This window comes from Solea senegalensis, linkage group LG1, assembly GCF_019176455.1.
Source record: "Solea senegalensis isolate Sse05_10M linkage group LG1, IFAPA_SoseM_1, whole genome shotgun sequence".
Taxonomy (NCBI): Eukaryota; Metazoa; Chordata; class Actinopteri; order Pleuronectiformes; family Soleidae; genus Solea; species Solea senegalensis.
The window spans coordinates 21,369,990-21,397,841 of NC_058021.1; the positions used below are offsets into that span (position 1 = coordinate 21,369,990).

General features: G+C 39.8%; 1 protein-coding gene across 1 annotated transcript; it reads right to left on the reverse strand.

Annotated features, from left to right (window-relative positions):
• Positions 1 to 8,002: 8,002 nt before the first annotated feature.
• bloc1s5 (biogenesis of lysosomal organelles complex-1, subunit 5, muted) lies at positions 8,003 to 11,025 on the reverse strand. The gene is made up of 5 exons (XM_044045727.1): positions 10,732 to 11,025; positions 9,687 to 9,769; positions 9,309 to 9,441; positions 9,013 to 9,071; positions 8,003 to 8,767 (listed from the first exon to the last, which is right to left on the reverse strand). Exons 1-5 carry the CDS (start codon positions 10,748 to 10,750, stop codon positions 8,594 to 8,596), a joined length of 468 nt encoding a protein of 155 aa, XP_043901662.1. The 5' UTR covers positions 10,751 to 11,025; the 3' UTR covers positions 8,003 to 8,593.
• Positions 11,026 to 27,852: the final 16,827 nt, after the last annotated feature.

Consider the following 27,852-nt stretch of genomic DNA (forward strand, 5'->3'; position numbering starts at 1 on the left):
CTTGACTATTATCTAATGCTTGGATTGAGATTGTATGATAAGAGAAGGAACATCAATGAAATTCAGTCTGGTGATTATGTACAGTTGTGATGTTACTGTGAATTATATTTATAATATATTAACCTGCCTTAGAACGGCATAAATTTTGCTTGTGCTTATTTTGGTCTTTCAAAATCAGTGTAATAGACAGACGAGCACATTGGAAACAGAAGGGGAAATTCTGGAACTCATGGAAACCTAAAAACACACAAATAGAATAATAAATGGTGGTACAGTACTGCTGTAACAGTTAACTCTCCCCGGAGAGACAAAATTGTCAATATTAATCAGCGATGATGCTGTCTTGAAACAAATTTTCATTCTGTGAGGTTTTCTTCTTGTTCCCAGTTGTGTGGTGTCCAGTTGGTCCTGTTATAATCCAGCAGACTTTCATCATAACTCTGGTCTTCCCTATTAATGTCAATGTCGAGTGTAGTCGGGCCGAGATTGTCCACTGCATGCCTGCTGTATGTTAGTTGGCATCTGTAGCGTTACTGCTGTATTTAATATTCCATTACTTCTACTCGTCTTCCGGCTCTGTCATCGCCTGCTGCTGTATAGATGTTTTGATGGTGATAAGGTTTTGTTGGCATGCTAAGTTCAGAGGTGATAGTGGCTGATGGTAGCCAAACCAATCAGGCTTCAGTTTTAAGTAGCCCTGCATGTCGTGAGACTTGGGCTGTCACTTTCTATTCCTTTTCTTGTCCATGCCAGAAAGTAGCACAGCACTGCACTTTGCTAAACATTCAAACATGTGAGACTTCACAGGTGGTGACAGGACCAAACTCGACTCAGAGGCTGCCTTTCACAGATGCTTCTTGGTGCTGTGCCATCACTGTAAAAGCCCCACTTCCTGCTGGTGAAACCATTAGGATGTGCTGGCCAGAGTGTGAGGGGGTTGAGGTGGGGCAGAGAGAGAGGGAGAATAGTGTGGATTAAGAAGAGGGAGATGGAGAATAAATATCACAATATTGTTGATATTTATATTCCCTATAATCAGTTATAAAATGGTATGTGCAATGAATATAAAACACCACCTTGAAGCTTACAAATTGGGGAGAATCCACTCTGCAGTGTCGTGGAGCAAGTCTTTGAAATGCTACCATCTCCTTGGGTTACCATTTTGTAGTTGAGCCCAGTATTTCAAATACACATAGATCAACATAAAGAATTTTAATGCCTGTGCGGGCTTGAAGCTGTAACAGAAGTATAAGTGATATTTCAGCTGACTGAATTCTACATCAGGCAAGCCATAAATATCACGAATAACCAGCAAGACGTAACTTTTCCTCAGCAAACGCATTCACCCTACCTACTGCCTTCCGTGTGTTAAGATTTGTTTATATTTTCTCTTTTTAAAAAATGAGAGAGATGCTGTCACCCACTTACTAGCACTTGCACTGGCTCTCATGGAAAATATAAGAGAGGCCCAGCCTCATTGAGGTCAGGCTGACATTGCCAGTGAGAGGTGGCCAAGTCACAAAACAGATGTTTGCTGTTTTTCTAAGGATGATTTGTTCTCGGCTCGATACAGGTCCAACTATATTCTCCCTCGAACAGAGTCAAAGTGGCAGGTTAAAGTGGGCAGACCAAGGGTACTATATGTGAGCCAGGTGTTTTATTGTAAACGTTGGTCTGATTGTATACATGCTACAAACGCCTGCGGGTACTTTTAAGTGGCTTTATGACTCTGACAGGTGTCTGGATTTGTCTTATTTGTCTGCACCGGAGCAGGTGTGTAATAAAATGATCTGATGGACCATACGTAGGAAAGTTATGCTTATGTGTGCGCTCTCCCGAATGTGTCATCATGTGTAAGCACTGAGTATAAACAAGTCTCAGGAAGCCTGTGTGTGTGTGTGTGTGTGTGTGTGTGTGTGTGTGTGTGTGTGTGTGTGTGTGTGTGTGTGTGTGTGTGTGTAGCCTGCACCACTGAGTGTCTGTGAAGGCAGTCAGGGACCCGGTAAAGGTCTCTCCACAGAAGCCATTAAGCTGTGCGTCTGTTGGAATAATGTGTTTGATTTGGCTGCACGACGGCAGCAGGTGCTGGGAGGACCAGGCTGGAGCTGCTGCTCACTGCTTGCATCTGCAGGCCACGAACCTGTCATCCTTTCTGTGTCTTTTCTTCTCATCATGTCTTTGTTTTACTCATTTCTTGGATTTGTTCTTTTCTTTCCTTCTATTTTTTTCTATATTTTTCTCTTCTCATATTAGTTGGGTTAACTTTGAATAGAAATAACCCAAATGAATAGAAAATCATGAATTATCTCAAATGTTTTTAGGAAGTGTAAATGTGTATAGATAAAAGGTAAATGCATAGAAGTTCAGTGGAAGTGGCTTCAGTGAGTAATTTGTTTAGAAATTGTATTTCTTTATTTATATCATGTTATCAAGTTATCCTTATTCTTTTGTGATTAATTTGCTGAACTATCCCGTAATATTGGAGTGGATGAAAACACAAAAGTTAATTCTCTTTGATCACAATTGTGAAAATCTCGAATAACTTGTATTGGAAACTCCTCAGTTGTACATTCTCCTTGATGTCTCTTTTGAGCTGATGAAACATAAGTATTTTTGATAGCTTAGCCTTTTGAGAAGGATGAAAGCAAGATGTATTCATCTCTGTATGGCATGCCACACAGCTGGTCCAATGAAACACTAGCTTACATAAACAGCAGACCTGATGAATCACACCTTGCATAAACAGTTGACCAGAAATCAAAATGACTTCAATCAGAATAGGGAAAGTGTATGCAACTACATTTACTGCTAATAAGATGTCACAACAGTCCGTGCTTAATATGGACATTCGACCGATGAGTCATACATTTAGCTGTGGACCACTCACTCCCTCTGAGTCTTCCTCTCAGCCTCAAGGTAAAACCATTATTTTTCAGAAACAGCATCAGCAGGGACAGCAAAAGCAGCAGCCCACTTAGGTTCACTCAGAGAGACAAGGGAGGGAAACAATGAAAAGTAAAACCCAGGGTTGTCCTGGGGCCCTGAAAGAGAGTTGCCTTTATTGAAAGTGTCCACTCCCACGCATTCATCTGCCAGGAGCATGTCTCCATGGAAAGCCTCCCCTGCTCCAAACATGCACACTGATGCCCAAACCCAAGCCTGTCTCCTCAAAATTATACTTATGCCCCGATCAGCCACAGCATGAGAATCAATGCTTACTTTTTAAGTTGTGGCAGGTTTATGTGTATGGCCTGTTTAGAAAGTGACACAGTTTAAAATGTATATATATTCTGTAGTTTCACTTAGTTTTTGTGGCTTGGCTAATTAAATAACACATTTTAAATATAGTGATATGGCGCAGGATGTTCACTAATGGGATCATGTAAATTGACTGAATCTCTCTATCTCTTGAGAGCTGTGTTTCCTAGTTAGCAGTCAACCATGGAGGATCCAGTATTTATCCAAACCTCAGTGAGAACTACATGTAGTAGTCATTGTGGTCCTTCACCAAGTGCTGTGGAATAGACCGTGCAGGGCCATGGTGTTACAGCAGTAATTATGGCAGTACCCGACATATGGTGTTGTGAAAGAGCAGGTTCTGTTGTTGTGTAGTTTACCATCAACCTGAGTGAAGTATGGCTGCACACGAGAACTGGGAAAACTAGAATTGACTGAAAAATACCGCTTTTACCAATTTTTTGGGGTATAATGTGTGAGGTTTTCTGCTGCTGTAACCCATCTGCATATTGTACAGTCAGAGTTGGTCTATAGGTTGAACCAAGCTGATAATCTTCCTCTGGCATGAATGGCTGCTCAAACCATTGTCTGTAAACCCTTGAGATCACCTTTAATTGGCTTTAACAGTTTCTGAAATACTCAAACCAGAGCGTCAGCATGGCAGCAACAACCATGCTGTGTTCAAAGTCACTTAAATCACATTTCTTGCCTATTCTAATGCCCAATTTGAAATTCAGCTGGTTGTATTGAGCGTGCTGACTCCCTGCCATGTGATTGGTTTAAAAAGATGTTGGTGGTGAGCTGGTGAGTGTATGTACAGTATCAAAATGAACAGTATAGCAAAGAAAAATGATGTTGAGGCATCATTGGAACTGCAATTGGCGATAACATAAGAAAATACACGTCTGCTACAAAAAACACAGAAAATCAAAGTTAATTTGAAGGCATGTGTTCTCTCGTGACACCAGACATTCCTCTAAAGTCAGGAATTTGGACAACAAGTTTTTGTGCTGCTGGCTGACGACAAGTCATTCTCTGTGCACTCTGTGGCTATTGTTTGCCCCATGATCGACTGAGGAAGGTGTTTGTTGTTGCTGGACTCTAAACTTGTGTTTCTTTGGCCTGACGGGAACACGGCCCTCTTGCGTTACGGCTGTCTAATGAAAGTGAGCAGCTGCAAAACATCACACACAACAAATTAGGCCTTTCACACTCTCCTGCACATAAGACGGCAACACAGTGTGACGACTAAACAGAACTGGATTAAGTCAATCTTGTGACGGTCAATGAAAGCGTTGGTTTGCTGTGCAGAGTAAAAAAAACCCTGACATGCTACAGAGCGAGACCTCACCATGGAGCCCCTTAATTTTAAGGCAGTGCTGGCATTTATAATAAAAGATGGAACATTTAATTTTCTTGGCAATAATTGCTTTTATATGCCACCTAGTGCTCATTTTCTAAAGCAGCAGTGTGACACTCACCTTGTAACCATAGACCAAAATATAAAATGGTTTTCTGCATCTTTTAGAGCCCCCTCTCTCCTACTTAACAATTCTCTAGGTGAACGTTTCCCTCTGCCAAAGAATTCATATTTCGTATTATCAACTGGCACCCTTGACTTAAGCAACACCCTGTGGTGCTGTTGAGCCAGGTTATTAACTCAGACGCACTGAGCTTTTGTTCACTGGCATTTTCATTTTGGACCCATCACTAATTGAGTAACAGAGGCCCATCATGTTACACAAAAGACAGTTGAGCTTACAGAGGCTGAAATTCCTCATACGCTGTGTGTAAAGAATACTACCAAGCTTTCTAATGATCCAACTCAAAATAATGAAACAGTGTTCATGTTGGACCTGCTTTTTCTCATCAGTCAAAAAGACTGAAAGGCAATCGGGCCAAAGAGAAAATGCCTGGCAGTGCCAAGTTTGCTGTCAGCCTCAGAGGAACTGTAGCAGCCCTGTGACGTCATGTGTAATTCGTTTTTTTTTTCTTTCTGTAAGTAACAAGAGTGAAAGGACACATTATTGTGAGGATTTAGCACAAGTTGCATTTGTCCCATCGAGAAGTGCATGTTTGCCCCTGTTCTGCCATAGTAATGGTTATAAAGGAATCATCACGTACACCATTGCGAACAAGTAGAAATGCACTTTCATATATTATTAATAGTGCAATTATCAATTAATACCAATATTTGTTTGAATCATATACGATTCATCTTATTCCCAAATGTAAAGAATCACTGTGGGAATCAAAATAGTCAAGATCAGATGAGGAAACGACATGTTAGATTAACTACATCGGTCTAAAGGATCTGCACTGATGTTCTACAGTGATCTACTATGGTAAAATGTAGTTAAATGATATACAGTTATATAGTTTACATTACAATGGTGAATAAAATTGGATTAATTTGGTAAATTCCGGATGCAACTCGTTTTATTTTTGCCACATCTAATGAATTGTCGGTGCAGCATAAATGATAACAGATCCTGTTATCTGCACACTACATCCCAGTGGATACAGATGCATTTTTTTATTTTATTTTAGAAAGAACCTCAGGTTTCATTAACAAACACATACCATATCTCCATCTCTTGCCCAGTGGGGCTCCAGCTGGGTGCTGCAGTTCCCTTTAGCATTTATGTTGGCACAGAGAATGGCATCGCCATGGCCTGGGAGCACTGCTCTGCCTGCAAAACAGGAAGAGCGCACTGCTCTCTGATGGACACAGGAGACAAAACACAAGCCAACTGCGGTCCACAGACATGAGGCAGGAGAGTGAGAATGATAACACGAGATCTCAGACCGAGCACAATCTCTGTTCTGCACATGGCGTCGTATGTGTGCTCTGGTCAGCAGAGAGGGAAAGTTTTTGATCTCCCTTAATGTTTGACAGCTATATGTCCACATAAACCTGAATTTCCCTGAAATAAAAGGTAGCTATAGCTCTTAATTTTCATTCTGCCCTCTTTAAATATATAATATGTACATTTTTAGGTTAAAACAACACGAATGTTATACATTTTGTTGAGTAGTGCAATACAAATGTGTCCAACACTTTAAGCCTATATTTCTATTGAACACAAGGGACTGTTATATCTTGGACTATTTATGATTATAATGATCTACTGTACCCATCTCTGCTGTATCTCTCTGGGGGAGTGAGGAAGGAAATATTCATGATTACTTGTTGCCATTCGAGACAACAGAACAATTCCCATGATCCCTTGCAACCCAAACTAGGTGTTCTGTTGTTTTCACTGAATGGCCCCTAGCAGCATAAAGGACATTCATCATCACTTCACCTGGCTTTAATTACCTCTCAGCATGTTTTCTGGCTTCCAACTTAAGTCCCCATGAACATGAAAAAGCTTCAGATGCCTGATAATCCCAATTCCAGATCATTTAATGTCTGAGTTTGGTGAAATGCACGTTAGTACTGACCGGCAACTGTCCTGTAGTGCAGACTTGTGACTCTGTTCTTGCAGCTTTCCCACACTGCGTCACCTTCTGTATTTTCTGGTTAGTGAATGTGAGCCGACAAAGAGCAGGCCTTGATAACCAGGAAAAGTAAACTGTCAAATTAACGAGGCACATCAAATTAGCTGTTAAATCCTGGAAGTACTTTTGCTCCCTTGTACACTGCGGGCATTCTCATTCGCTCACATCTCATGAAAATACACAAAACGTCTCGGACTCAAATTCATTTCTAAATCTGATACAACACAGCGATGTCAAAGTGTATTACAACTGATATGAATGCTGCACTTTGTAATACTGACTTCAACAAACCCTTCTGCACATGACAACTCATGAATAGCTAACACTCTGGTGAACTTTGGTGTTTTCAAAAACATAAACAAGGGCAGATGAAAAGGTGCCTCCCTGGCAGAGGTTAGCCATGTTTCCGTCTTGTCACTCCTCGTTAGCTGTTGATGGGCAGTCTCCATGATGGACAGCTTCACCCAGTCACTAAGGGAGGTTAGGCGTGCATAGAAACAGACGTAAACGTGACAGCACATGGGGCATTTTTCCTCTAAACACCTAATGGCACGTCTCTGATCCACTGCGTCCTCCTATGATGCAAAACTCACACAGGCAGGCAGAATAACCAGAGAGAGGCCTTGCCGCCCTGGAGGGGTCGGGATGGGGGCAGCTAGACTGTCTTGGCTTGTTTGGGTCAAATGGAAAAAGAAGATACAAAGGAAAAAATCTCCCTCCAGTGTTGGTTTGTTTTCTTTCAATTCTTAATCTGTGTATTTAGCTGATGGATTAGTTGAAGTCCAAAAAACGTCTACCTCAGATGATGATGATGATGGGACAGTTGACAGTTGAGGGGCCTGGAAAGTCTAAAAGAGTGTGTGGTGAAGTGAGGGGGAATTATGTAAAATGTTTGTTGTGTTAGGTTGTCTTAAGATGAACTCTGTTCTCAGCCATGCAAAGAATGTGCTCTGTGTGCCCACCCATCCATTAACCTGTCCAACATCCCACCATTGTCTGCAGCAAAAAACAAGACGTGATTTAAAGTGCTGCAAGTCCAACATTCACCTCATGGCTCTCAGTTTAAGGGTCAAGACAAACGGAACATTTCATTTACTTTTATGTTCAAATACAGTGGATTTAAAATGATGTGAAGAATCTAAAACAGAGTATTTAGGTCCCAAGGGTAAAATATAAAGATGGAAAGTTTGTCATTGTGTGCATTTTAAGCAACATAGACACAAAGCATGTCAACCACTGAAAATGCTTACATGACCAGGAGGAAATTGAAACCAGAACATGATTTATTTTTTTTTTTTCTGTTTATCCAGCAATACAAATGTTGGATTTGTGACTCATTAAAATCAGCTTTGAGGTGGCAAAGCAAACCGAAAACAGCTGCTGCTCATCATTCAGACTTCATAAACAGTGACTTGAAATTAATGTCAGAGGTTAAATGTTCTTATGTTGAGTAGAGCTGGTGAGGGATAGTTTGTTTCTGTGTTTCTGTTCGAGCAGATTTCGACAGCAAAGTTCCTTTCAGATTAAAGCTCATGAACATTTATCATCAGCTCCCCTTAAGGCATTAAAAATCCTGAAATGCTTCAAATGTCATAGCCTTCAGTGATTGCTTGTGTAAAAAGACATACAGCAGACCCTTTTTTTTAACTATTTACATGCCATGCTAGTTCCATGTGCTAAATAAAGACAAACATTGTGAGCTTGATGACCTGTGAATTGGTGAAAATGCTGACTTTTTGTTGGCTCTTTTTTTGTCAGTACAACAAGTACATCACTCAGCCATGGTCTTTATTTTGCAAGTGCACCTGTGACAAAGTGTTCACACAATAAGTGAGTGTGTTTTCACTGCTAATCATAGGGGTGAAAACTTGGTTAGGTCCATCTTCTTTTCACTATAGTGGTTGCTGAGTTGTCCTACAGCCTTGGCATGCTCATCATCCACCTCCTCTTTTAATCTCTGCTGCTCCTTCAGGAAGTCTGCCCATTCTTCCTTTAAACGTTCCATGTTCACCTGCATCTGTGTGCTCTAGAGGAGACATGAAAACACAAACAGAATCAGAGGGACCAATGGGTTTTTAGGTGGATAATCACAAAAAAAAATTAAGACAGCAAGTTTACATGTCTTAGTTCTCCTATGAGCCACTTAAACTCTTTTTTTTTTCCATTCACACACTACACTGGAAGTACTTGACAGTGAGTGGGGTGGAAACTGGTCCTCAACCTGAAATGCATCCAGCTTTATTTATCTGCACCCATCAGAGTTGTTTTTACCTGCTGTGCTTCTAGCTCCCTCTGCTGGACTCTGTCTGCCATGTGATTAGCAGCATCCACTTTGAAAGAAAGGCCAACAGTTTGTAATTAATAGTCACATTTACGTTTTACATTTACTTAAACACAACACCAATATATAATAATTTGAAATATTTTTTTTGATCGATTTGCTGTTAAAGAGCATGTTAGTTTATCATCTGTATCCATTTATTGTTTATCAAAGTAAACTTACAATTACACCTTTTCAACATAGTCTTCGCATAGCTGCAGGTGTGAGTCTGAGAGGTGGAACTTACATCGTTTGATGAGGTCAGGCATCATACCCAGGATCCCACCCTGAACATCTGTCGAAGGCATTTGCTCATTTGTTTCCGCCACCATCTTATTAAGATTCTCCAGGAGTCTGTTCTCTCTGTTTCCACGTTTCTCCTGAACAGCAGACACAAATAAAAACATAAAACAAAGTGACTGAGGGAACTGCTTAGTGGTTAAAGCTGTGGGAAATTAGGAGCAACAGCCCCAGTTTGCATTTGGCAAAAAAACATCTAATAACCATCAAGTTGAAGGGCAGGCTCTCATTACAAGGCCACAGTTCAGCAAGTGTCCACACTGATCAGCCATTAAATCAGTTTTAATGTTGTGGCTGATCAGTGCGTGCATGTCAGTACAAGTACCTCAAACTCTCTGACAAAGTAGCGGATCTCAGCATTGATGATGGGTCTGTGGTTTAACAGGCGGGACTGGATATCACCCACATCTGCAGAACCAACACATCAGTTTATATTCAGAGCGTGCATGCTTTTAGGTTTTCTATTATATACTTTATATGCTACAAGATGTAATTTTAATGAAGTAAATCAAGCTCTGTAGCTCATCCCTTTTACGACACTTATACTCTATAAGACAGTGGTTCTCAAACTTTTATACCAAATACAACCTGAGGAAATATTGATTGAAGTAACACCACTATGACCAAAGTTAAAATACAGTTGTGTAAATAGGCTGAGCAAAGTCAGCTACGGACTTTTCACAGGACGCAGATTTATTCCCAATAAGATAATTTGCTCTCATCCTCCTCTTCCTCACATATACTTCAGACACTGTCATAGTGAAATTAGATAAAGATAGAATGAGATATATGGTGACTCCAATTAATAATTTATTTATTTTTGTTTAATTTTCTACACATTCCGGTCAAAATCCCTCAGCTCCACTCTGATCACATACCCTGGTATATACAGTAGAACAGTATTTCTGCTACTTAGATAAGTTATTAATTGGGTTCTGTGTTTTTTAGACTAGTTTTCAGATTCTTAAATATGAATATTTTCTGGATACTTTGCTGCATATAACCATAAGAAATCATTAAAATGTAATATGTTTAATTTGTGGAAACAAGAACAAAAGAGTTTGAGAACATCATTTCCAGGCTTGAGAAACACTGTACAACATTTTATGGAAATGATTAGTCGATTAACTGAGAAAATAAAACAGATTAATCAATTATGAAAATAACCCTACAGCCCTACTATGAATAGCATTATTCTAAAGACAAGGCCACACATCCTTGAACAAATTCAAGCGAAATTACTCTTTTGATTAAACCTATTTTATTTCCATCTTATCAGATTTATACATTTTGACACATGAGCTAACAAAGTGTAAACATGCTAACACACAGAGAAAATAAAACGCAACTTTTATGTGGATTTCACTCACCTTTAGTGATCTTGTCCATTTGCACAAACTCTGCGGACTCGTTTTTTTATAGTTAAATCAAAGTGTAGTTTTACCCAGCTGCTAACTGCTAATCACTTGCCAAATATTCCAAATACTCACGTGACTGCCAGTAAAATGTACAAGCAAAAGAGAACCTTTGCAGAGGTTATCAGCAACTCACTGGCGCAGACTTATGACAATAATAGAGTAATGCATAGCTGATACAATACAGGAAAAACAGTTAGCTAATTGTGATCAGGTGAATGGAAGTCAGCTGACTCAAGTGTAAACACTTACAAGTACTTCCGGGTACGAAGTCGCGGACTCAACCAAGCGTCTGACTGAAAGAGGGGTGTCACAGCCATATTTTCCTTATTTTATCCATTTAAAATAAAATACATTGTACAAAGTACTCTTCTAGGACAACGAAATACTTTAAAAAATGAACATACCTTCTAGCTTTTATATAATAGTGTTTTGTGTGATAATGCGAGACAGCAGAGATACCTTGGTGTGGACTGAAGACTTGCGCGACAAAGGACAGCAGATGTCAGTCTTGCTCTGTGTTTAGAACACATTTCTAACTGAACCCAGACTACTTTTATTTTTGTGTGACAGTTTCTTGAACTATTTCTATTTACACATTTTTCTATCCTTTCCCACACCCTGCCTTTAGTTCCCATCGGTCACTATTGAGCAGAGATTTAAATAACCTTCATAAATAAACAATAATGAATGATACCACTACTACTACTAATGATAAAACAGAAGATGGCACATTTCAATGTTCTCACGTAAAAACAAAGAGAAGTCAGATAGTTTCCTATAACCGAACCACATAAGTCATAAATACAATAATAGTCATACAATTATGAAGTAAGTGTGAATTCCACTACAATTGACCACAAGGTGGCACTATATTTCTCATATTAATTTTTAATACAATATAATTGCAGTGCTGAAAAAAAAAACTTGGTTTGGCAACTGCTTTTATTTGACTTTAGGGCATGCAAATACATGTATATTGCCATAAATGTATTAATGAGCACAGCACTGGTGGCAACAGTAAAACATGCAAATATTCATTTAGCTCATTTAGCGTGGGAGGAGAAGGCACTGAATATTAGTTGTCAAAAGTTAGTTTGTGCGTCTGAAATTCATTACATCTGACATGCTCAGTTAAGAGAAAACCATCAAGGCACAAGTTAATCTCCCATTGTTGAGTTAAACACTTATTACATCCACCATTAGTTTTGATTAGATTACATGTTTGATCGAGTGCTGGAGGATAAAAACAAACCTCCTGTGCACGTGAACAGAGAAGGATCTAAGAGAGCAAAACATGTCAGGGCCAGCAAAGGTTTCTGTGACAGGAATGTGAAAGCTGTTGGAGACAGAGAAACACTAATAAAATCTCTACAAATGGTGAGAAGTTTAATTTAATCCACTGATTACAATATTTATACTTCAGTGGCTGGTGCAACAAAAACATTTTTGACATAAAAGAAGACATCTTCAAATGAACATGTTAAACATTATCAATGGTCGGTTTTATTCTTTAATTAGATTCATTAATTCATAATTCATTGTTTAAATAATGGTTCTGGATTGGGAGTCAATTGAAATAGTTAAATCATCTGAAATGAATCACCTAAAATTTATTTTATTTGTAAATTTTTATAATTCAGGACAACGGGGATAAATGATGAAGATAAATATGTCTGTTTTCTCCCTTTTTAAAAATGAAAATCATAATGTGGATCAGATTTCCTGCCACAAAAATGATTTCCAAGGTTGAGTTTTTTTCTCCCAAGTGATTTGATGTTGGGCTGCAGTTCACATGCAAGAGCTCATGAGAGCACACGATGCATTTCTCCATATTTCTGTTCCACAGGTCCATTAAGTAAATCACATCAAGTCTTTAAAGCTAAATCATTTAAGAAAAACCTTTTCCAATTTCCCTTATTTTATATTCATGTCCTTGTTTTATTGTTCTTTAATTCAGTTTGTTCATTTGTTATTCATCTGCACTAAAACTGAGCCAGTTTAAAATGGTTTTATGTATTTGTCACATGTTATATCACTGAAATCCACAATATTTCTATGCAATTGACCTATTCAATTTCTTTTAATGAAGTCATGTAAACGACACAACAAAATTAATACTATTTTTTAAGGAAGTCTGCAAATAAGATTTAACATTGTCAAAGAAGTAGTTTCAAAAAAGCAGTTTCAAATCTAAATAGAAACAGATAAATTCAGATCTAATTTGTAATTTCTTGTTCAGTAAAAAAAGGTAATAGAAAGGATCTAGTTAAGTTAACTAGGTATTTACTCAAGACAAGTGACCCATTTAAAAATAAATATGCTCTTTCATCTTTTCATCTAATCTGGCTAAAACTTTATGTGCTGAAGATTTCAGTCATATTTTTCATCGCGTGTCCTGACTCTATTATATAAACATGTGTTTTTCCCCTGTCATCTAAAATACACTATTTTCTCCCTTGTGTTTTCACCACAAATAAGATCTGTACACAGTATGTCGGACCAACACAGCAGTGTGTGGCTCCTCCTGTGTACACGATCACCAGTATCCAGATGATGACCTGCAGCACTTTGACAAACAGTGCTTCGTGGTGCAGTGGGAGGTCTGTGAGTGTGGTTTACTAAATATGCCCAATGGCCTTGAGCTCGTCCTGGTGACACTCCTGCCTCTGCATCTCTCTCCTCCCCAGCCTGACCACACCGCCCCTGTAATGATATTGCTCACATTACCCAGTGGATGTAATTATTCTGCATTTTGCTGCTCTCTCTCTCTCTCTCACTCTTTGAATCCCCTGGCTGGGTCTTGACTCTGTTGGTCCTGGTGGAAGCTGCAGGGCTGTTGCTTTGTGTTCATAGCCCCCTGAACTCCACTCATTGCATAGTGGCTCTGAACAGGTAGGGGGTGGTGAAGCCATAAGGGAAAAGAAAAGGAAAAAAGGGGAGGGAGGGGGCTGACACTCACTGGATGGTAAGGCCTTGACTTAGACAGGAAAGTGGGGGGGTCATTGGAGAGGATCTTCTGCCCAATAAGCCACCCGTTTCTGACCCACTTCTTCATGAAGTGTATTTATTTTTTTCTCTGCTGGCAATTTTCAAAGGTTGTATTTGCCACACAATACTTAAGATCACCTTTTTAAGTCTTGCACCAGGCAAATACTCCTTATAACACCAAAACAAATAAAAACTAAACTAAAACTAAGCAGTTACAAAAATAAAAACTAGTAAATGTGCTCTAAAAGCTAATTACAATTACAACAAAAAGTCAAAATGGAATAACAACTCCAAAACTATTATAACCTTGGTGAGCAGTGGTATACACACAGTCAGGTCTGATAGTATTGCTTGACAGAGCCCATTTTCAGATGAGGGATGCAGCATACAAATACTGTTACGTCGTCTCTGTGACATCCCATAGACCAGCTTTAAGTAAAAATGAAAGATGGTCAGAGCCAAAATATGTAAGTCACAGGATCGTATGACACTATCCTGCTGTCGCTCCTTCTCAAAGCATGATGGGAGTACACAGTGGCGTTACATGGCTCACAGCCAGAAAATCAACATATGTACTCGTCACCCTGTGCTTTTCAGTAAAAGAGAGAGATTCAGCAACACAACAGGAAACCTTGTCAGATGGGCTTCTTGCAATGATGGTGAAATTCCTCTTCTTTCCTTCCAGCCTGAGATTGACACTCAAGTGTGTATATGTGTGTGTGTGTGTAGGAGACCACTGTGTCAGCTACAATTAGTACTTGTAGTGGCCCCTGCCCATGGGGTTATGTCCTTCCCCATCCTAGTACAAGGAGGGATCGCAATGTTCTCCAAGAAGCAGAGTCACAGTAGGCTGAGGGCAACAGGCTGCGGAGGCTGCAGACCTGTTGAGGCAGTGTGTCTTGCAAAGTTCTCACAACCGAAGGGACCTATGTGAGGTAGACGGAGCACAGAGCGAGGATCCATCTCTGTGTGAAGTGAAAAACACACAGACTGCGAGTTGAACAGAATGAGGAGTTGAGACTGTGAGGCGGAGGAGAAGCATCAGCTCGGCTCCTCTTTAAGGGTTTTGATGTTGTTCGACTTTGCGTATGTGTGAGTGTATGTGCCGGGTGTTAGTGGACGTGGGACAGTAAAGACGAGAAAGGCAGCGCGCACACACACACACACACACACACACTTCTCAGGCTGTTGTGGCATGTTTGGAGCAGTGCCTTGTCAGATTAGGGCCATGCTGGCTGTGTTTGATGGCCAACCTGGACAGACAAGGCCTGCCAGGCACAAACTACTCAGGCACATGATGTCACAGCAGACACACACACACACATACGCACACACACATATACACAAAAATTATCCCGCGCCAGACCAAAGAGACAGATGACACCCAGCATGAAGCTAAAGCCAAATCTGTAAGCGTCCACTGCGATCCAGCTGGCTAGCCCTAGGGTACCTGTCTCTGTGAAGGGGAATCAGCGTCACCCCCGTGAGCTGTCAAATTAGCTCACAGGGCTGGAAATGCTGAAAAGATTTGGCCCCTCGTTGTGGAACAGCAGAAAGTGTGTGGGGGGAAGGGAGGGTGGTATTAAAAATGTTATTAATTCATCTTCCTGTTGGGAGGAAAAGGTAAACTCCCCATAACATGAATCAGGAAGGGTGGACTTATTAGTGTGAACCTGTGGGGCGGAGAGAAAGGTGTCTTAAGATGGAGGCGCACAGGACACATGCACACATACGCACACGTGCACTGTTCCTGCACCAACAAACACACACATGCATGCTGATACTAGCAAATGCACATTATCAGACAAAGGAAAAAAAGCATATTATTGCACACACACACACACACACAGTGCCAGGGGCAAGCTTTCAATTACTGCCAGTGCTAAGCAGTCACCTGGGAGAGATGTGCCATGTTTGAGTGGAAAGGCATTTCTACCCAAGATTTTTTTTTTTTTAACCTCTTCTTGTCCCAGTTGTAAGACAGATGTGAATGTCAGACACCAAACATGTGAAACAAGTGTTTCCTCGATCAACTGAATTTACGTCAGAGGAAATAATAAAAGAAAGCTGGTTTGTGTGAAAGTGAGTGGCAGACTGTTGATTTAACTCATATGTGGTGTAGGCAACATAAAGGAAAACATGAAATTAATTTAAAAAAATATATTAAAAATCAACTATTTCAAAGAGGCATAGAGTTACTGTGTTATTGCCTTCACCTCATTATCCTAGGGAACATTTAAGATTATGATTGGAGATGGAAGAAAAGTGTTTTGAGAACTGGGGATGAACCCTCTGTTAATTTTACACTGAACTAAACAATGAAAAAAATTTTGAATTTCGTAATTAATGACTAATAGTCCAGTCAACTCATTTCAACTCAACCAAGAAAAATAAAAAACAACTAAGGTTGACCAGAGTACTTTACAGATTTAAAGGCACATCAACCTAAAAGGTTTAAAACATAAAATCAATAAAAAATAGTAAAATAGTAAAAGAAGTAAAATCGTGCAATAAACCAAATTAAACCTAAAACGAGCAGAAATCTCCATAAGTTCACAAACTGCCGATAAGTTTCTTTACAAAATAATATAATTTCTAAAAAGTAAAAAGGCACTCCCTCTTCCTCTAGTTCTCACACTTGCGGCCTGTGGGCCACTTGCGGCGCCCCAAATAAATTTCATGTGGCCCTCCACTTAATATAAAGTCATTATTATTATTATTATTGTTATTATTATTATTGTTTGTCGGCTTTTTAATTTACAATTTCATTTTGCATCACTGATATGTTTTTTTGTTTTTTTTTTATTTTGAAATTCTATTAAATACCATCAAAAATATCATTATTGGTCCTTTGAGTTTGCGACCCCTGCTCTAAAGATAATATAAAACCATCTCTTGTTTTCTCTCTAGTCTCTTCTGAGTGACACCTTATAATCCAACCTTTCTCCTGTCCAATTTTCCCTTAAAACAGGTCAACTCAACATTGAAAGTGCAAATTGAAAGAAAATTTTCCCAAAAAATGATTGAAAAAGATGGAACCAGCGAGTGAAGCTTCACTTAATGTATGTGTTTGAACAAAATATTTTTTCTATTATCTTTAATCTTCTTGACTGCTTGTTCATTCTAATGAATACTAAAGTAGTTGGTTTGTCGCCGTGTTTTGGCCTCAATCAAACCCTTTCAGGGCCAAAGTGTCTCCACCATGCTGGCACTCTAATAACCACAGCAGGCGTCCTATGGGTGCAGAGACATTGACAACTGTGAAGAAGTAAAGACTTCAACAACAACAACAACAACAACAACAACAACACTGCTCCCTGGTGTATGTGGCGACACGCTGACCTCTTTGGAGAGCCATTCTGCCCTGAGACAGACCAGTCAGTGTGCACGTGTTGTGTGTTAGGGTATAAGATGGAACCTGACAGGAGTTTAGCGCTGATCACCGCCCTGGAGAGAGATGGCAGCGCTCCTCCTTAGGGGAGACACTGTCACTCCTCTGTGTTCATGTACAGGCGTGTGATTGTTCTCTCTCGCTGAGTTTCTTCAGGCCTGAAATAATACTCTTCACTGTGAGCCCATGCTTTCAATCACATTTGTGTTTTTAATATTAGTTTCCCATTCTTCATGACTTAATTTGTGATTTTCTGTTTTTCTGACCACATGGACACCCTTTTAAGTCGTCATTACAACTTCACAATGTAAAATACTTCATGAAAATACAAATTTGATTGAGCATATAGGAAATGTGCCAGGTGAAGCATTCCCAAGCTGAATAGCATATGATATGATGTAGTGTGAATGCATGTTTGTGCGTATAAATTAGCCTGAATTTCAGTCAGTCCAGGTATAAATGTGGCATGTGGCAGAGTTTGATTTGAACTCTTCCTTTGCATGAAAGATCTGGCCAAGATGGAAGCATACAATTGTGGAGACAGAAATATTACAACAGACTGAGTCAGATTAGGAACAAATACAATGAAATATCCTCCTCTCATTAGAGGACGTGCAGTAAAGGTCAGTGTGTGTGATTTAGCTTGTAGAAAGTGGGCTGTTGGCCATGTTGTAGAGATGTCATGTCACTGAGAAACACCAGAACGCATAACTCACCTTGCTTACTTGGTTGTATTTTTAATAAGAACATATTGAAACAACTTCACAAACACCACACCAGACACGGGCTGAAAACTGTGGATGGTTATGGACTGTGGCGTTGAGGCACTTGTGCACTGCCTTCATCCCTCTTTTCCTTTCTTCTCCTCCTCTCCTTCCCTCCCTCCTCTCCTCCTCTCTGCTGATGTTGTCCCTGGAGGTGCTCCCTTAATGTCTTTGACTAAACTTCAGCCAGTCTTGACAGCGACAGTGCCCCATAGGAACACAGTTGAGAGGAGACCAATACGATTGTAATGGAGGGTTTGCGGGCAGGGTCCATCACACTGTGTCACCTATAAAAAGCACAACAACCAACTGGCAGGGTGCAAGGCACTTCTGGCTTCAGGGTTGGAAAAAAAAAAAGAAGAATCACATAAGCTACTCAACTGTTCCGCAGACTTAAAAAAAAGAGACACTGTAGAGAAAGGGGACATTTTCAATTTTGTCCTCCTGTTGTGTCACAGTCACCGCTGAACCATTGAAGACAGTGGTGACACATTAGCCGAGGTGAGAGCTTCTCAGACTGAAAGCCTTGTGGAAAGGTGACATTATCTTATTTTTGTGTCATACTGGGGGGGGATTTGTGCAAGGATCATTTAATAAAGCGCCTTTATTTACCGTGACTACTACAGTGACGTGGATTCAGATCAGTTTGCACCAGAGATGCTTTATTATAAAACATTTATTTGACACAGACTGTGTACAAAATCTGCAAGATTCAATAGAACCCACAGAGTGGAAATTTGCTGCAGAATAAATTAGGATTTTGACCACCTTTTTTTAAAGTTCTCTCTTGTTGGACTGATGTGAGGAGTGAGAATATGCAATTATTAATTGTGGTATTTACTGTATGTGATTATTTATTTACCTCCTCCTTGATTCAGTATATAGTCAGGGCTGTGGATGATTGTGTGTGTGGCCTTATGTCAGAAAACAACAAAAAAATCAAAATGAATAGTTGAAAAATTGCTTATTTCTCTTTCCAACTTTGTTAACACTGTTGGGAAGTAGTTCTCGCACGGTGGAAATGTGAAAAGCAATTTAGCTTTTGCTCCTGTCACTGAAAAACACTTTTTTTTTGGTGTTTTGTAAAGTGAAACTGTAAATTTTCGAGCTGCTATGACAGCTCTAAACTTTATGGCCAATAACTGTCAGTGACAACAGACAGATCATTTTCCTCCCCTTAGGCCTATTGTATAAAAAAACAACAACAACTTAAAACAACAATGTTGTGTATAATTACCCTTAACACAATGCGCCTACTCAATAACGGCCCATATCATTGGCAATGCAATGGTGGATCAGTACAATAGCCGTACTAACACCGTGTCCGCACTGTGTGAACGTCTCTAATCATGTGTATACATTATCTATGCGTGTGTGTGTGTGTGTGTGTGTGTGTGTGTGTATGTGAGAGGCATCATCACATGCTCTCATCCCTGAGGTCAGAGGATGAATGAAGGCTGTACAGAGGAGCATGACAGCTGTGAAAGTCACAAGGGGTGTCCACCAAACTTTCCCCCCCTCTGGGTGTGCACACATACACTGTATATGTTTCTGTGAAGGTATTTAGTCGTCATAATGTATGGCCTTGTGTGTGCGCGAGGTTTTACAAAAAAAAAAAAAAGACTGAATCCGTACATGTGTTTCTGTTTGTTTGCCCTCACATCACACACTGGAATCTATTATAGACCCTATCAGTGGCCCACATCCTGTGTCCCCTCACTGTCTCATCAACAGGATCTTTCATCGTCGGTTCACCCTGCCACCTTCACCCCCCCGGGGCAGGAATTGCGTGTGTGTCTCACTTCAAAGACGGGTGGTTTTGGATGGGTCAAAGTTTGTCAAATGCTGAGGCGTTTCAGATGGATAGATAGTTCACTCTGTGTGTGTGTGTGCGTGTGTGTGTGTGTGTGTGTGTGTGCGCACAAGAATCAGCAGATACAGACATGACTTTGTGTTTTTCTTGTGCAGATGTCGATTTCACGCCGCCCTCATTTACGGTTGCTTTTCAAAGAGGCCTCTGATCAGCTGTGTGTCATGTGCTGTTAAATTTAGTCCGAACAAAACGTTTTTATTTGTTTTGATCTACTCTCAAGATCAAATGTTAGCAACACTGCAGTGAAAGCAACTGTCGCTTTACTCTTCACTCTGGGTCACTTTTTAACCCTTGTTTCCACGGCTGTGATGCAATTCACTTTGTGTTCTGATGGATTGGAAGGTGTGAATGGAGGCCGCTGGCCCTTCACTTTGACAGCGAGGACTACTGTCTATTGTACTGCACAGAGAGGTTTAATTCACTTCATGAAGCACCGCCAGGGAAAATAAGACTCTGCAAATTTGTCAATTATCTTGCCTTTAACCTTCCCGCAGTGTGTTTGTCTTCTGCTTATCCATGCCTGTCACTCTTTCACACACCATTTCCCGTCCAGGAAAATATAATACTTCATCACATCCAACCACAGAATCTAATTCAGTAGGTGATGTGTCATAGAATGTGAAGAAAAGGTATTTTCCTCAACTGCAGCACCACTTAATGTTTTATTACTGGCATCACATACTCTAGTTAAAAGCTGTAGCAACTGATTTCTGACCACTATGGAAACATAAAATGGATATTGGTTTAAGTTTTAACAAGAATATTTAAAGCGAATTATATACATTATAACAAGATATAGTTAGAGTTACAGTATTTGACAAGTATTTAACCTAGTTTTTCTCATATGATGTGCCATAATTCTGTGTGCGAATGTTAATACCGCTCTTATTTTATCTTAATCTAATCTAATTTATCATCTCCTGCCATGATTCACATGGCCTACCACTGAAGGTCACAAACCTGGATTAAATATTCCAACTGTTGAAAAAAGAAAAAAAAACAACAACAAACATTGAATTGAAAATTGATTTTGAGCTTTCATAAACACAGCACTAGGGTTATAATTTCATGGGCCAGGGGGTGAAAAAATAGTTACATATTAATACAGTATTTTATTTGAATTAGATTTTTTAGTTTTGTTTTCTTACTTCTAGATTCTTCTCTCAAATCCCTGTATATCTGACTTTGTATATCTTTGCTGTTATTTTAGTTTATTATATTCTATGTCCAAATTATTTGTTTAACATCTCTTGAATAATCTTTGTTTCTGTAATTCTTATCCTTAAAATAAATTCTACATTTTGTAATTCTAGTAGTTACCCGTTGCTGAACTGAAATTTCCACTTTGCCATTGAGTCTCTATGTTTCAGATCAATTAACTTGCATTAATCCATGCCCACACGAGCCACTGATTTGAATTGGTGGAATTCGATAGAATCAAATCTTTTGTTTAATCGTTAAATAATTAAAGCAGTTATTTTTCTGCACTGTAACCACCAGGCACAACATTCATGTCCTTGTTTATGTTTTTTTTTTTTTCTTCCCAATTAGGGAAATGAGACACGTCGCAGAGAGCAATTACTCCACATTTAACTCCAGGTTTAAATAAATTAGTCACCTCAAATTAAAACCAAACCATTATAATAAAAAAAAAAGAGATGGAGGAAGGTGACGTATGCAGATGAGCTGGAGGAATATGCAAAGTAGGAGACTGATGCTGGTTTTTTTCCCATGGAGGTCAAATTACAGGGAAATGGCTGAGGGCAGTGCTCTCTGCTCTCTGCCCACCCAGGAGTCTGTCTGCTACCCTCTCACACTCTCCCCTTAAAAATATCCTCTATGCTTATTTTAAATGCTTTTCTCCCTTGTGTCACATTCTCTCATTTTCTCCTAAGTACATCCTCCTGTCACGTGGTTTCAGCTGCAATTACTTTTGGTATCACTTCTCAGTGAGAAGTTCAGTGAGTGAACTTCCCTGGAGGCTTCCCATCAGAACCTATTACAGCAGGGGGACGGGCTGGATGACCTGTGGGCTGAGGGTTGGATGGACGGGGGGGTGGGTTGTTCGGGGGGGTTGCTTAACATTTAAATAAAGGGATGAAGACTTTGACAAGTCCTTGAATCAAGCAAAGCCAAATGAACTATAACTATGACATTAAATGTGTACATTTTGCCGATTAGATTCTGTGTATATTTGTGTTTTTTTTAAACTTCGGCTATAACTCATTCACCTGAGTGGTTCGCCCTTCTTCTTCACCTTTTTCTCCCCCTCTTCACCCTTAATTCTTGCCCTCAAGGCCAAAACCATAACCCCGTGAACGGGTGCATGGGTGCATTACTACACACGCACACACAGACACACACACGCACACAGAAAAATGTGCAGTCTGCAGCTGAGGTAGATCAACGCAAGAATGGCTGAGGAACGATTGAGGCAGCTAATTCAACAGTCATTTGTGTGTGTGTGTGTGTGTGTGTGTGTGTGTGTGTGTAAAAGTGAGACTTAGGGTGCGTGCAATCTTGTGCAATCTCCTTGCCCCAGGTCACACATATGTATTTTAGCACCTACGTGCCGAATCAGCCACCCATCTCTCTGATTGATGAGCTGAGTGGTTGCATCTCGTAAAACTCTTGTCTTGCTGCACACCTGGGATCCTTATGCAATCCACGGTGAGCTTGTGTCTTGCGAGGAGCAAAGAGAACAAAAACAACTTGTGTTCTGCTCTACTTAGTATGAACACATACATATGGTAAACTGATGTATGCCTTTTAACAACAGACATAAAACTAGATATAAAAAACATTATTGAGCAACTAAGTAATTTACTTTATGGTTCAAGTGCGAGTAAATATGAGACAGAGGAGGAGCTGGGCCTTCGAGGCCATCACTTACAGCCCAGAACCTTCAGCTGGTGAAAACAGTCTCTTCAATCAGTTGGCTACATGCCTGTCAAACAAGAGAGTGGCAGACGTTTGAGGATGCAGTTGAAGTGCTTGAAGGAACAGTGAAGGCAAATGTTGAGAGAAGGCTCCAAACTATAACGATGGTGCCAAGAAACACTGAGAACCAAAGGCCTCAAAGATCCTAGTGAAGATGAGATGGTACCAATAGTTGAGCTTCATTCTGTACCTAAAAGCCGTGTTTCCATCATGGTACAGTTCAGTTTGGTTTGGAACGGTAAAGGCTTCAGTCAGGCTCACGTTTCGACTGAGAACAGTACCTTTACTTGGTAGGTGGGGTGTGCACCGTGCCCCACTGCGGTCTCAGGGAGGTATGGAAACGTGATGTTGTACCTGTGCGCCAACAAGAACACGACACAGCACACAGAGAATAGACTGCGGGCATTGAAGAAATAAAAGGACAGTCAGCGGAGACGACAGCGTCTTAATTCTCGTTTCAGCCAAGTGGCACCGTGCAGTTTATCTCACCACAGTGTGGAACGATACACCCTGATCTGGCTTGAATTTTCCCCTATGGCTTGTGTGGGCTGGATGGTGATAGTTGCAGTCACACAAAGAAGACAAGCTTTGTTTGAGAAAACACCGCTTTCCTTACTGTCGCATGGAAGTGACTTTTCTCTGTAGTTTGTCTAGATCCACCCTTTAAGAAGCATATACTGTATAAGGAAACAGCTAAGAGTGTTTCTGAGCCTCCAATGATGTTGTTTCTGAGTAATTATTAAGATTGTTTCATAATTTTGACGTTTGATGTGTCTGTAAGACTGTGATATTTGGCGTTTTGTGTGCCACTGGCTTCTGAAATAAAACTTGTTGACATTATAGATGTTAGACTTACTACACCTGAGGATTAACAGGAAACGCTGGCATCCAAATCCAAGGCCTGAGAATAGAGATTAAATGCTCATCTACGGTGGCCAAGGTCCAAGTAGTGATCATCATAGCAGAAAACACCACGCCCAACATAACAGCGCGTCTCTTAGTCGTCACGATCAGGAGAGCGGTTATCAGATATAGATTTTAGATATCATTGTTCAGTTTCTTTGGAAGTAGTTGCCCAGTTTTGGCACCGACAGAAAGCTGTCCTCCTCCATGTGTCCTGCCTGCAACATTACAAATACAGTAAAAGATGATCAGAAGGAAACACATTCACACAGGAAGCAATTTTAGCTCAAGCTGCCAAAGAAACTAATGTTATTGCAGTTGAAGCATGTTTTTTTTAACCAGATTAAAAAACACTTAGTTTTCTCTCATGCAGTTGCTTTGTGATTTGTGTGTTTTTGGTTTTGCATTGTTTCGTTTTTGCGTGTTTCTGTGTTTTGGCTTTATCATCTTTCTTTTGCAGCATATTTCTCACATTGCACTTGTTTTTATTTTCATTTATTGCACTTATGAATCTGCATCATTGCGTCTGCGCGCTGTATTAATGTCCTTGAGCAACAACTACTATCTATGCAACAGTGACACGTACATATGTGAGCCCATACTGAACGTCTCCTCTCTCTAAGAGGTGAGGACACATGTCTCCCCTTCATGTTTATAGCATTAGTTTGTCTTCAAGGACCTCCCACTGGCCTTAATAGCCACATCTTTATTCATACACTCATCTCACTGTGATAGACAATCAGATGCCATCATTACAGGCGCATGGTACAACTGTCACAATGTGTAAGAGGGCCATGAAGCCCGGTCGATAAGTCCTGTCGAAAGAGCTTACGACATGCTAACACTTCACCACATGGCGTTGAATGTTCTACTGAATCAGTCAGCGCGACGACGCTTGTCCTGTCTTAGCAAATGTTGCGGAAGATGTGTTTTCTTTTTGCTGATGTTAAGAATTAATGAAGTGCGGCGGCGTGGGCAAAGTGGTGGTGGGGGGGTTGTCCATCCGTCTCATACGGTTGGTAAACTTGAGATGACAGAGGTGCTGGGCCATGAGGCGACAAGAGGTCAAAAGGAAACATTTGACTCTCTCCTGTCATCAGTGCAGTGAAAACTGCGGCACCTGTTAGAAACATGATTATTCAGCTTTTGTTTTCCTGCAGGACAGTGACACACGACTGAGTACATCTCATTTCACTCACAGTGCAATCTAGTATCAGTGTTATGGATTTCAGACTGACAAAGAGATAAAAGATCTAGTTTGATCTAGTATCTTTTAAGTGCCCTACAAGGGTTTTTTTCCATATGTTTTTCAAGTAATAACGATTGATTTAATTACTCTATATGAGATCTAATTATTCTTAATACAATTATTGGTAACATTTATGATACAGCTTATTAATGAGCGCATATCGAATCAGAACCAGAATCAGTTTTATAGGCCAGGTATGAATCACATACACTTGTTCCAGCAGTCGTCTCTTTCTTACAAAGGGAGAAATCAACTATAACTTTGTTTTTAACTAAGACGGTGTATGTTTAGCGATCTCAGGCTTTACTTTTTCATGTCCTTATGTGTTGTTGAGTCAAAGTTATGATTAATTATATATCACATCGATGATGAGTGATACTTGTGATACTTGTTTGTTTACAATATACCGTATGGTCTGAAGGCTAATAAATCCACAGTGCAAATTAGTGTGTAAGGTGTAAAGTGATGCAGTGCAACAGAAAATTTTGCTTAAAACCAAACATAAATGTGTTAATTATGAACACTTACAGTGACTAATTTATGTTTACAAGCGTCATATAAGGTCTTATAAATGGCTTATTATTGTTTAATTACTGCTTTATTACAAGGACCTTAAAAAGTAAAGTGTGACCAACTAGACAAAGTAAACAGCAAGGGACAGTTGATCCTTTATTGTCAACCTCTGTCATCAGATGTCATGGTTAGAGTTGATATCAGTTTGAGCTAAAAAAAATAAATTTAAATTAGTTTTTATTATGTTCTTTAACGTCTTATAAGACGACGACAGAGACAGACAACCACTCCTTGCTGCAGCTCCATGGTGAGAGATAAAGTCATCTGTAAATCTTGATGAAAACCACACCTCAGTGACTGCTAACCTCTCCTCACCAGGTGGTGTGCTAAATTTTATTTGGTTGCCGGGGGTGCGAGAGCACAGCTAGTAAAGAGAGAGGCTCTCGCGTGTGTCGTTGCAGGGCCATGGCAGAAGGCCGCTCCTGCAGAGGGTTGCTCATTTTGCCTTCAGAAGTTGGTGGGGAGGTTGACTCTAATTGGTGCCTAATTTGTGCTGGCGACCTGCTGTGGCCACATCCATGGGGCAAAGACACCTGACTGCGAGACTGTACCACTGAGCAAAGAGCCATACAGGTCTTTGCAAACTGACTGGACATCATTGTATATTAAAGTCCCTGTAAAGTGATAAATATATCTCCCTTTGTATTTGAATATTGTGCAGCTGTTCTTCGAAGGACACTGTGTTAGCCCCTTTTCCACCGCAGGAACTTTTCTCATTTACCTGCAATTTTGAAAAACATTGCTGTGTTTCCACCAAAACATTCTGTCAACCCTTAACTTTCAACGAAAGAAGTACCCACTCGCGACTAGGGACTTTTCAGATTAGCAGGAACTCTGCGGTGGAAACGGGGAAATGAGTTGTAAATAAGAAAAGGGGATATTGATATTTATATTGATATTGATTGACTGCTTGACTGAACATTACCAAAACCAATGCTCAACCCTAACTTTAACCTAACCCTGATTTTAATCTTAATCTTTCACCTTAAATTTAACCCATACATTAGATATGAAATTTGAAAATAACCTTTTAAACACTTTTTTAAAAATCATTTAAATTTGACACGGTGGTTAATAACACAAAGTCAGAAGAGAACATTCTTGATTGCTTTACATGCACTTTAAAAGCATGTGTGGTCTGTAACCACGGCAACGCCACAAACACGAGTGACTTCTGAACAACTCGTCCAGCTGCAGCTTCTGTGGGCAAAGACCTGATTATTCACACTTCAGAAATAAGAGCGACTGCCTGATGCTGCACATTTGCAACAGCATTCCATCTGAATGTTAACATAACCGAGAGGACAAAGGCGTCTTTAATGGCCGACCACATCATGAAGTGCCTCATCGAGTCACAAGGCTCGCACAGATGACTACAAGTTGTTTTTGTCCTTCGCATCTTCGCAACATTTGACACACACATGCGTGCACACTCACAGAGAAGGCCATCTTATGGCAGCGCGCTGAACAATAGTTCTGTTTTCCGTCTATAGTTTACGTAAAATTTAATTTTAGGGGGGAATACAAAAAGTGCTTTGTATCCCTTACTGACACAAGTTGAGCATCGTACTTCAGATCATGAAATTACCACACAAAGATATGCCGAGCCAATTATTAGTATTAGTATTTAAACACAGTAAGAACCAGGCTGCACAATTGTGTTAAAAATATCAACATGTCACAAAAGCTATATACGTACATATTGTAAAGATATATGCCCTATGTTTGTTTATTTATTTCAAATATTACTAGACATTTTTATGTAAATATACAAGATTACAGCCAGTGGCTAATTTCCATCTTCAGTCCCTTGGCAGGTTGATGGTAACACAAAACAGCAATGTCAAATAACAAAGACGACAACAAATAAGACGTTTGAGGATTGACAGCTGTAAAGAGGGTCACAGGGTCACACCTCAAAAGGACATTTTTAGACCAGATCTTACTTACTTATGACAAGTCAGAATAGTTAGCGTGCATTTTTTGGGCAATAAAGTGCCAAAGTGCTGAGTATTTAATGCTAAAGTGCTCGTAATATTGCACATTGCTCTCACTGCAAAGCTCTGGACATGTTTTTTTTTCTACAAAGGTAGATTACTGCTTTTTATTCCGTTATTTTATAATTTCCTACTAATATGGTGACCCTTCACACTTAAACCCATACTGCAACAACCTCACAGCCCAAATACCAAATAGAAGATAATTAATTAAACTGTTGCAATGAGAGAGTTTGATTTAAATTGTTTACTTTTATTTTTAAAAAAAGTAAATTTGATTTATTTATTTTCAGCAAGTGCTCTTTAAATAGAATCCAGGGAGTAAGGCATCATTTTGTTTAGAGCGGCATAAAATATTTTAAGGGGGGTATTAACATGTTCACCTTTTTGAATAA

Excerpts from the sequence above, each read along its gene's own strand:
- bloc1s5 (XM_044045727.1), bottom strand. Across the intron at positions 9,072-9,308 it reads GCCTGACCTCATCAAACGAT|TGGATGCTGCTAATCACATG; the intron begins GTAAGTTCCACC and ends TTTCTTTCAAAG. Across the intron at positions 8,768-9,012 it reads GGGAGCTAGAAGCACAGCAG|AGCACACAGATGCAGGTGAA; the intron begins GTAAAAACAACT and ends TGTCTCCTCTAG.